The following is an 11,832-nucleotide window of genomic DNA, read 5'->3' on the forward strand; positions in this document are numbered from 1 at the left end:
CTCCACCCTCAACTGAGACCTATCTGCATGCCTAGCAATGGGAAGATGGTAAGCTGCCTTATACAGAATTAAATCATTAGTTGAGCTTGCTCAGTGGTGTCTACCCTTTCACCATTCTTGTCCCCATGGGAGAATAAGACCTTCCATTTTCTAAGTGTCTGCCACTTTTCATGTTTCCAGAAAGTGGAACACCCCTCCCCTTCACTAGTCTATATGGATTGACTGAATAATGATGATGATGATTACGATGACGCCCCTTGTTTTCATTTTGCTTCAAATATTAATGTATATTAATAAAATGGACAATCTTCTGATTGTTCTGCAATGATCAAAAGCAGGACACTGGAGATTGCTCATGGGAGGGAGATGGAAATGTCAGTCTGCTGTGTCATGATTGACAAGAGAACAGTCATTTGTTGTTTGCAGTAGGCAGATTTGGTAGACTTTTATGATCCCTATGTATTTCCTACACTATTGCTATGATTGTGAATACTAATCGGTTACGGATGCATAAGGTTATGCATTTGAAATTCCAACCATGAATTCCTGCCATAACTATAGTCAGCCTATATGTCCAAAAAAGTGTTCCACTAGTATTGAAGAATAGAAGCAACACATCCAGATATAGATAAAGCAGTGAGATCTTTAGACTATTGAATAATAGCTGATTAAAATTTATATTTTGAAGGAGAAGAGCTTACATTTATGCTGTCCCTCAGTTGGACTGCACTTACACATATATAACTGAGCAGTGCACAAACTCCTGCAAACCCCATAAGAGTTTTCTAAAACAAAGTCAACATGAATTATAGCTTGCAATGAAAGAAAGCTAACATATGAATCAAGCAGTGGCAGCGGGTGGCTTCCAGGCCAGTGGGGCAGTGAATCCAGTTGTCAGTTGCTGTGAGATTTTTTGCCCAAGTGGGAGTGAAAGCACTACAGTTAGCCCTCCATAGCCATGGATTCTGCGTCCACAGATGCAACCAACCATGGTATGATGATGATGATGATGATGATGATGATGATATAAAATAATAAAATAATTTTTAAAAAATCCAAAAAACAAACCTTGATTTTGTCATTTTATATAAGAGATACCATTTTACTGTGCTATTGTAAATAATGGGACTTTAGCATTCACAGATTTTGGTATCCCCAGTTGATACCAAGGGCCCGCTATATCATGTTTAGCAGCAGCAACAACAGCAACAGCACCCTCCCCCATATCCATGATTCAGCACCAGCAGCAATACCTCTGCCCCTGACAGCATGTTTTAACTGTTTCCACATTTTAAAAGTACAAAATACATTTCTATATAAAAAGTTAACAAAATGTTCACAAAAAGTCCCTTTTTGAAAATTGATGGTTTTGATCTATTTTGAATGGAAATCGGTGATAGATAAATTCAAATGCTACCAGTCAAAGTTTTATTTCATTCAAATTGCAAAGGAAATCATCAACATCCTGAACAAAACTAGGTTCTTTAGTTATACATAATGCAGCATTTCATTAATAAATGATATCTGGGACAATCTAATTTCTTGTTCAGCTTAAGTCTAGCCTCTTAAATTTGACAGTAACTTGACTTGACATGTGGAGAAAGGCAGCACCTTGTATCTTGGCTCCAAGCTTTGTAACCAATAACTAATTTTAGGTGTCAGCAATGAACAGGAAACCAGCAGAACTGGTAGAAGAGCAGCAAAATGTTTGTCATCACCAGCTCTGGTTAACTTGGGCTACCATGCTCAGCTCATTTTTGCATGCGTGTGTGCCTTCCAGTCACCTGTCAAGTTATGGTGACCCCATGAATTTCATAGGGTTTTCTTAGGCAAGGAATACCCAGAGGTGGTTTTGTTAGTCCCTTCCTTTGAAATATACCCTACAGCACTGGGTAATCATTGGTGGTCTCTCTCATCCAAGTACCAACCAAGGCTGATCCTGCTTAGCTTCGAAGATCAGATGGGACCTGGTACCGGATATTTAGGCCAAACCCACAGTTTATTCACCCATGTCTACTGCAGATTTCATATCCCAAATCGGAATTCCCATAGTCTCACTGAAGCATGATGGAAATGAGACATCGAGTCAGTCAAAAGTGATTGATTCATTAACGACATGAAAACCCCATAGTTCTGCACTCTCTCTTTCCAGAGGCATGTAGATGTGAAATAGAACTGGAGAGAAGAGGAAACCCTGTGGAATACCATAAACTACTCACTTTTGTAGTAAACAGAAGTCCCCTAGCACCATCTTCTGGAACTAAATCCCATGAAGGACCAGAAAAATCACTGGCAAATGGTGGCACATTTTGGGCCATTCAGAGTGTAAAGAAGGATGCCATGTTTGATCATGATTGTCCTGAAAACTGCGGCAAGATCCAGCAGAACCATCAGCGATACACTCTGAAACTAGGAACAAGGGAGACGCACCAGGATAATTAAGGCCTTCTCACTCCTGAAATCCAATCTGAAAATCTCTGCTTGAAACAGATCTAGAAAATCATCACCACACTGTTTAAATCTTTGATAAGGAGAAAGAACCAGAGGAGGAGGAGGAGCAAAAGGAGGTGGCAGTTGGTTTGTGAATGATACACTAATAAGGCACCAAGAGACAAATTCTCCACCACAAATTGGACTACATTAGACAAGCTCCCAATGTGTGCTGTTTGCTCTCACACAGGGGAACCCTGACTGAACCTGAGACATCCTGGATCTCAAAGGAAGTACCTTTTGGTGTTGCTAATGGAAATTAAATTGCATTTCTTGGACTTTAAACAACTTTGTCTCCCAGTGTCACCTGGCCAGGATCAGAAGTAGCCTACTGCATAAATATCCCCACATACTCAGAACAACACCAACAACATGTTGATAAAATGCAGGCCCATGACTTATATTGTCCGAATTTTTTTTACACCTTTTAACACCGTGACCTGATGAAGGAGTCCGTGGAGCTTCGAAAGCTTGCAGCGTGGTTTTTTTGTGTATTTTGGTTGGCCTCATAAAGGTATGACTGTTTTGTGAATTTTGGATGTTATTGCACTTTGTAATATTACCAGCATTGTTGCTGCTAACTGCCCTCAAACTGGCCTTGACTCACATAGAGCCTGTGGATGAGGCATCGCCAAGACAGCTTGTCTTCCATTTCTCTGCTCAAGTCTTGTAGATTCATGTGGGTGACCTCCCTGATTGAGTCCATGGCATGTGGCCTTCCTTTCTTTCCACTTCCCTCCACCTTTCCTAGCATTATTGTTTTTTCCCCAGTGATATGGCCAAAGTAGCCTCAATGTGATCATCTTAGCTTCTGGGGAGAGTTCTGGCTTTGTTTGTCTTTTTGGCCACCCATGGTCTCCTCAGCACTCTTCTCCAGCAGATCTCAAATGAGTTCATTTTCTTGCTGTCTTCACTGTCCGGCTCTCACATCCATACATGGTGATGGGGAATACAATGCCTTGTATGATTCTAACCTTTGTGCTGAGTTGTGTATCTTTGCATTTTAGAATCTTATCTAGTTCTTTTGTGGCTGCCCTTCCCATTCTTAGGTTGAACTTATGTAGATCCTGAATATGAACCTGTGACTGATTGGCATGCTTTGCCTCTACACCACCTAAAGTTTTCCTGATGCCAAACAGGAAGACTTCTTGAGAAATTCCGTGCTCTCTACCTACATAGGAGCCTCTGGCTTCACAAAGGAAGGAGACATGCTGGATTCCAAGGAAACATCTTCTTTGAATTGCAAATGGACATTAAATTTCCTTGACTTTGAAAATCTCCCAGTGACTGCTTGACCAAAAGGAGAGGTGCCAGCCTGCAGATAGCCCTCTCTACCATCTGAACTAAGACCAGAAACAGAAAATGCAGCCCTAGGACTAACATCTTCAATTTCTTTTCCTGTTTGCCTGATTAAGAAGCCAGTGTGACTTTGAAAGCTTGCAACATGTAATTGTGCATTTTAGTTGGTCAATAAAGGTATCATTGTTTCGATGTTATTGGATTTGCTATATGGCCAACATGGCTACCCCTAGATGTTTTATGAACCTGTGAATGTCACTAGCATGAAATCATGTGTATTACTCTGCTGTTGTTGCATGCCTTTAAATTGGTGTCAACTTATGGCGACCCTATCCTGGGGTTGGCAAGATTTGTACAGAGAAGGCTTGCCATTGTGCTCCCTCTGAGGCTGAGAAGCATTGAATAGAATCCTAGAATGGTAGGGTTGGAAGAGCATCCAGCCCAACCCCCTTCTGCCATGCAGGAACTCTCAATCAAAGCATCCCTAACAGATGGCCATCAGGCCTCTGCTTGGAGGGAGATTCCACTCCACTCCGACTTGCCCAATGTCACCCAGGGGGTTTCCAGGGCTGAGTTGGGATTCGAACCCTGGTCTCCAACACTCAAACCAATACTCCATGCTGTCTGTACTCTGAGGAGAAGGAAGAAGGCGCAAATCCCAGGGATGGCCCCCTGGACGGAGTCCAAGCACAGTTCCATGTCCACCCATTTAGGAGGAGAGCGGGCCAGGGCCAGGGCCAGGGGGGCTTAAGGCCTCTTCTCCTCCTTAGAGCCCGGCCGCTTCCCTTGGCCTCCTTCCTCCTTTCCAAAGGGCCAAGGAAGTTGGGGAAAGCTTTGCCGCCGGCCTCTAGGGAAGCCGCGCCTCAGAGGAGGGGGGCTGGGGCTGGCCAAGCTTTTCCCTCCAGGAGAGCCAGGGCCCAGGAGAGTCCGGGGCGGCAGCGGGGCTCAGGCACACAGCCGCCTTGCTTCCTGGGGCCAAAGACTAGTTCCTGGCCTTGGAAAAGAAGCCCCACAGTCCCAAGGGGGGAGGGGCCCGGAGGCGGCTCTCCTTCCTTCCGCCCCATCAAGGGACACACTTCCAGGGCTTCAGAACTAGGGCCCCCTCCCAGAAAGAGAAAGAGAGGAGGCTGGAATAGCTAGCTATAGACAACTTCCAACCAACTAAGAGCTATCTATATTCCAGCCCAACTAATCTCTCTTTAGTTGGGCTGGAATATAGATAGCTCTTTAGTTGGTTGGAAGTTGTCTATATCTATCTATCTATCTACATCTACTAGATAGAAGATAATAGATAGATAGATAGATAGATAGATATTTAGTTGGGTTGGATCTCTCTCTCTCTCTCTCTCCTCTCTCCCGGGAGGGGCGCGGAGGAAGGAAGGAGGAAGGAAGGGGGCGGCCCCTCCCTCCTCCTGCTGCTGGCCGTGGTCCCCAAAGGGGCGGGAAAGGCGAGCCAGGGCTGGAGGGGGAGACACCTTTGGGGGCAGAGGAGGAGGAGGAGCAGCCCAGAGTCTGGGGAAGATGCTCCGGGGAGGCCAGTAGCGGGCTCCGCGGCTGCAGCATGGCCGTCTCCGCCCTGAGCGGCTTCTCCTTCGTCAGCCTGCTGAGCTTCGGCTACCTCTCCTGGGACTGGATGAGGCCCGGCCCGGAGCCCCCGGGGGCCAGGCCCCAGCAGCCCCAGCGTCGGCCCCCTCCTCACCTGCTCTTCCTGCTGAGCGACGACCAGGGCTTCCACGACGTGGGCTACCACGGCTCCGAGATCCAGACGCCCACCTTGGACCGGCTGGCCGCCGCGGGGGTCCGGCTGGAGAACTACTACATCCAGCCCATCTGCACCCCCTCCCGCAGCCAGCTCCTCACCGGCAGGTAGGGCCCCAGGAGGAGAAGCAGAGAGTCAGGGAAAGCTCCCGGGGCCCCAGAGAGTCGGACTTGCCTGAGTTCCAGGGCTGAGGGGGGGGAGAGTCAAACCCTGGTCTCCAGAGTCTTAGCCCAATGCTCAGAACGGAAAGAACCCTTTAAAAGAGAGCCATCCTGGTGTAGGGGCTTGAATGTTGGACTAGGACTCTTTATAGCACTATGAGTCCACTGTCACTACTGTGGTTACATCCTATGGAATCCTGGGATTTGTAGTTTAGTCCGAGGCTCTCTGACTGAGAATTCCAAGTTGGCTGCTGTTCTGTGCTTTCAAGTCATTTCTGACTTATGGCCACCCTATCACAGTGTTTTCTTGGCAAGGTTTGGTCAGAGGTTTGCCATTGCCTTCCCTTGAGGCTGAGAGCATGTGACTTGCCCAAGGTCACCCAGTGGGTTTCATGGCTGAGCTGGGAATTAAGTCCTGGTCTCCAGAGTTGGAATCCCATTCTCAAACTACTACTCCATGCTGGCTCTCCAAATACCCCTCCCTAAACTGTATATCCCAGCATTTCTCAGGATGTAGGCATGATAGTTAAAGCGGAATAATAGAGCTACAATTTTAGAGTGTGAATGGGCCCCAGGAGACCAGGCTTCCAGTTCCCACTCAGCCATTGAAACCCACTGGTTAATTCCCAGTCCCTCAGCCTCTTAAGATGAAGGCAATGGCCAGCTTTCTCTGAATAATTCTTGCCAAGGAAACCCTAGCATGAGGTTGCCACAAAGTGAAGTTGACCTCACAACACAGCTCTTTAAAAGTTCTGTCAAAATAGAGCTGAAAAGTAGAGCTGAAAAGCTAGGGCCCCATACAGACAGGACTTTGGAGGTATGTTGTTTAAATGATGCCTGTGTCATGAGAGGCCGGGAGCTGCGCTAAAGCCACACTCCAGTGCTAAGGACTGGAGCGCAGCTTTGGCATAGCTTCTTGACTCTTAGGACACATGCATCATTTAAACAGCATACCTGCAAAGTGACCCGAAGCAGCTTTATTCTGGCCTGTCTGTAAGGAGCCTAAGTTAACAAGATTTTCTATAAAACAACATACGGGAATGGATTCTAGTAACACCTTTGAAACTAACTGGGGAAAAAGACAGTTTGAGCATAAGCTTTCATGGGCTACAGTCCACTTCATAAAATGCAAATAGTCTACTGTAGTCCAGAAAAACTTATACCAGAAAATTTATTTTGTCCCTGTTATTCACAAACGTTGTACTAGATTTCTTTACATCTTTTAATCCTAAAACTAATATGGCTATCTTGTTGAGAACTAGTATTTATTTATTATTTAATTAAATTATTTTTGTTTCACCTCACACCAATGAACAATCCCCCCCAATTAAACTTATATAATGATAAAAATATTTTAAAAACACATTAAAATACTATTTAAAAACTTCTAAAAGCAATCTAAAAACACTTCTAGAACACAGTTTTGAAACAGTTAAAACAGCAATTCCATACACTGCATGGCATGTGGAAGAACACTGTTTTGGCTGCCCACTGGAAGCTTAAAAGAGATGAGGCCAGCCTAACTTTCTTGGGTACGGTGTATCACAGCTGAAGTGCTACTACAAAGAAAGCTCTGCTGCATGTATCCACCAACGTAAATTCAAGAGGTTTTCGGACATGCAGCAGGGCCGCCTCTGAAGATTTCAAATTAATGGCAGGCTTACATGGCAGGAGGAAGTCTTTCATATACCTTGGTCCAAATTGTTTAGTGATTTGTAGGTCAACACTAGCACACTGAATTGAGCTTGGAAGCCAATTGGAAGCCAGTGCAGTTCTTGCACGACCAGTGTTATGTGGTCTATAAAATGCACACCTGACATCAGTCTGGCTGCTTCATTTTGCATTCACTGCAGCTTCCAAACACTTTTCAAGTTGCATTACAGTTGTCTAGTCGAGATGTAACTAAAGGATGAACCTCTGTGGTCAGGTGTGCCTTGCCGAAGAAAGGGAGCAGCTGACATGCCAGCTGAAGCTATATAAAGACACTTCTGGCCATCAAAGCAGCCTGGCTTTCTAAGAGCAGCCCTGGGCCCAAGAGCACTCCCACTCTACAAACATGGTCTTTCAGAGGGAGAACAATCCCATCCAGAACTGGCTGCGATCCCAATCCCAGGTTGGTTTTCCTTCTAACCAGCAGCACTTCCATCTTGTCTGGATCCTTAGTCTATTCACCTGCATCCAGTCCTTTGCTACATCCAGACAACAATCCAGTGTTATCACAGTCTGCTTGGTATGTTGTAAAGGAAAGATAGCAGTGGGTACCATCAGCATACTGATGACACCCAACCTCAAAGCTCTGGATGACCTCTCCCAGTGGCTTTATGTAGATGAAAAACATAGGGAAGCCCACAGACTAATGGCCAAAAAGGCTGAACGACAGTCCTCCCCCCAGCACCACCCTCTGGGAATGTTCAAGCTAGGAGATTATCACACTATTAATTACAGCGCGCCGGCTCCTTACTTGGGCGTGCCATATGTGGCTTCCAGTTTACGCGGGAGCCACGCTGTAATACTTTGAATGGCGTGTGCGGCTGCCACATGTGCGCACCACACCACTGCATGCACAAGCCCCATTCACTATAATGGAGCTCGAGCATAGGCGGAATTCGCCTTACGCAGGGGGGTCCAGAACGGATCCTCGCATAAGGCGAGGTTCCACTGTATAGCACAAACCAATTGGCATAGTTCTGATTCAGCAACAGTCCTGACTGCATCATGCAGTGCTCAAACCACCAATTTTCATTCATGGGTAGTACCTGTGAATGACTGCAATTACACAATAATACCACATCCAGCTACCAATGCAATCCCTGCCATTGTGCGATCTCGCGAGCTTATCAGAGCGAGACTTTACCACTCCCTCCCTTCTAGTGATGTCGAAGTTGCACAATTACACATGTGCAGCTTTTTTTAAAAGTCACAATCTCAAGAATGCGGTCAGTTCCTGTCGTTCTTATCGTGAATACAGCCTGGTTTTCAGAAAAAAGTGCGATCTAACACATGACTGTAGTGCTAAAGTAGCGGCTTCATTTATTTTGGGTTGCCAACAAGTTATCATAATGGTGTGACGATCTCTCAAGAAAGACCACGGCCACTGCAAAGCAATGGCCTCAAGTCCTAAATCAGCAAGACAGCCCAGAAAGATGCCATGGTTGAAGATCCAGGCACCAATAGGGACTCATTTGCCCTCCCATCCAGCTCCCAGTGTAGAATTATTACCTAACTTGGAGTGAAAATAATGAGATTAAAAAGTATGTTAGGAAGTCATTTTCAGTCCCCTGTCCCACAAGTAAAATTTTTGTTTCATGTTCAAAATGTTGTTCTACCAAGCTTTTGGATAAGCATAGAGGACACTTTATGAAAACAAGTAAAAGGATCTGTGAAAAGACTCAGAAGTGTTATACACATAGTGTGACAAGGTGAGGTGAGTAGTGGGACTTCTTTTTCAGATTAGGAATGGATTTGTTGGCTGGCCTTAAACAAGTTGCACGACCTCAGTGTGTTCCTCCCTTGTTTTATGTAATACAGTGGACCCTCCACATTTGCTGGGGTTAGGGGCACAGGATCCCAGTAAAAGTGGGAAACCTTCAAATAAAAAAAACCTGGGGTTTTTTTTTACCTGAGTGATCACCTATCTAGGAATCTCTAGGTCATCCAGGGCAATTCTATGGTCAAGACCTGCCAAAAGTTGACTATGAAATTGTGCTGGAGGACCTACAAACACCTAGAGAAGTGTACCCTCTAAGTCCTCCAGCACAACTTTTGGCAGAGGTTGACAGTAGAGCAGGAATACTTCACCTTTCTCTCTCTTTATGGAGTATTTTGAGACAGGACATGCTTGACAAGATAAGAATACCAAAAGTACTCTTATGTGTATAAAACACACAAAAAAAGATGGCTTTACCATGAAGAAAAAATAATGAAACATGTTGTTGTTGTTGTTGTGTGCATGTGCCTTCAAGTTGTTTCTGATTTATGGAGACCTTAAGACAAACCTATCATAGGGTCTTCTTGGCAAGATTTGTTCAGAGGTTTGCCATTGCTTTCCCCCGAGGCTTAGCACTTAGAGGGCCACTGCATGGAGAAGATGGCAAAATGCTAACAGGCGACAGAGAAAAGGCAGAATTACTCATTACCTTATCTGCTTCAGTCTTCTCGGAAAAGGCAAAGGGTGCTCAACCTGAGGAAAATGGAACAGAGGACAGAATAGGGGAAACTCAGCGCAGAATAAGCAAAGAGATAGTACAGGGATACCTGCTTAATCTAAATGAATATAAGTCTCCAGGACCTGATGAACTACATCCAAGGGTATTAAAAGAGCTGGCTAAAGTAATATTGAAGCCATTGAGAACTCCTGGAGAACAGGAGAAGTCCCAGCAGACTGGAGGAGGGCAAATGTTGTCCCCATCTTCAGAAAGGAAAAATAAAGAGGAGCCCAACAATTATCGTCTAGTTAGTCTGACATCAATACCAGGAACGATTCTGGAGCAGATGATTAAACAGAGAGCCTGTGAACATCTAGAAGACATTTCCATAATCACAAAAGTCAACACGGGTTTCAGAGAAAGAAGTCATGCCAGACAAATCTTATCTCTTTTTTGATAAAATTACCAGCGTGTAGATGAAGGGAATGCTGTGGATATAGTATATCTTGATTTCAGTAAGACCTTTGACAAGGTTCCCCATGACATTCTTGCAAACAAGCTTGTAAAATGTGGGCTGGACAAGGCAACTGTTACGTGGATTTGTAATTGGTTGACCGGCTGAACCCAAAGGGTGCTCAACAATGGCTCCTTTTCATCCTGGAGAGAAGTGACCAGTGGGGTCCCACAGGGCTCTGTCCTGGGCCCAGTGCTATTCAACATCTTTATCAATGACTTGGATGACAGAATTGGGAGCATACTTATCAAATTTGCAGATGACACCAAGTTAAGAGGAGTAGCTAACACCCCAAAGGACAGGATCAAAATTAAAAATGACCTGAATAGACTAGAAAGCTGGGCCACAGCTAACAAAATGAACTTCAGCAGGGAGAAATGTAAGGTACTGCACTTAGGGCGGAAAAATGAAATTCACAGATATAGGATGGGGGTCACCTGGCATAAGGAAACTACATGTGAAAGGGATCTGGAAGTCCAAGTAGACCACAAGTTGAACATGAGTCAACATTGCGATGCGGCAGCTAACAAGGCCAATGTGATTTTAGCCTGCATCAATAGAAGTATAGTGTCTAGATGAAGGGAAGTAATAGTGCCACTGTATTCTGCTCTGGTCAGGCCCCACCTGGAATATTGTGTCCAGTTCTGGGCACCACAATTCAAAAAGGACACTGAAAAGCTGGAGCGTGTCCAAAGGAGGGTAACTAAAATGGTGAAGGGTGTGGAAACCATGTCCTATGAGGAAAGACTCAGGGAGCTGGGGATGTTTAGTCTGGAGAAGAGAAGGTTAAGAGGTGATATGAAAGCCCTGTTTAAATATGTGAAGGGATGTCACATTGAGGAGTGAGCAAGCTTGTTTTCTGCTGCTCCAGAGACTAAGACTGGAGCAATGGATGCAAGCTACAGGAAAAGAAATTCCACTGAACATTAGGAGGAACTTCCTGACAGTAAGGGCTGTTCAACAGTGGAACACACTCCCTCAGAGTGTAATGGAGTCTCCTTCCTTGGAGGTCTTTAAGCAGAGGCTGGATGGCCATCTGTCGGGGATGCTTTGATTTAGATTTCCTGCATGGCAGGGGGTTGGACTGGATGGCCCTTGTGGTCTCTTCCAACTCTATGATTCTATGTGACTTGCCCAAGATCACCTAGGCCACAATCTGTACTGCAAAACTAATCCAGGTTGACACCAGTTTCACTGCTGTGGCTCAATGTTATGGAATTCTGGGAATTGTAATTTTGTGAGACATTTAGCTGTCTCTGCCAGAGAGCTCTGATGCCACAACAAACTGCACTCCCATAATTCCAGAGCATTGAGCTGTGGCACTTAAAGCAATGCCTACCTGGATTATTTCTGCAATGCAGATGCAGTCTTAGTGGGTTTCATGGCCAAGCTGGCAATCAAACCCTAGTCTCCAGAGCCGTAGTCCAGCACTTAAACCACTATACCACACTGGCTTATAATATC

General features: G+C 45.2%; 1 protein-coding gene across 1 annotated transcript in view; it reads left to right on the forward strand.

Annotated features, from left to right (window-relative positions):
- Positions 1-5,247: 5,247 nt before the first annotated feature.
- Positions 5,248-11,832, forward strand: part of ARSI (arylsulfatase family member I) — a 14,322-nt gene continuing 7,737 nt past the window's right edge. Inside the window, exon 1 of the mRNA XM_042455408.1 lies at positions 5,248-5,655. Coding sequence (XP_042311342.1) covers positions 5,351-5,655 — 305 coding nt within the window. The 5' untranslated portion in view covers positions 5,248-5,350. The remainder of the gene's footprint in view (positions 5,656-11,832) is intronic.

This window comes from Sceloporus undulatus, chromosome 2, assembly GCF_019175285.1.
Source record: "Sceloporus undulatus isolate JIND9_A2432 ecotype Alabama chromosome 2, SceUnd_v1.1, whole genome shotgun sequence".
In the NCBI taxonomy this organism is placed as follows: Eukaryota; Metazoa; Chordata; class Lepidosauria; order Squamata; family Phrynosomatidae; genus Sceloporus; species Sceloporus undulatus.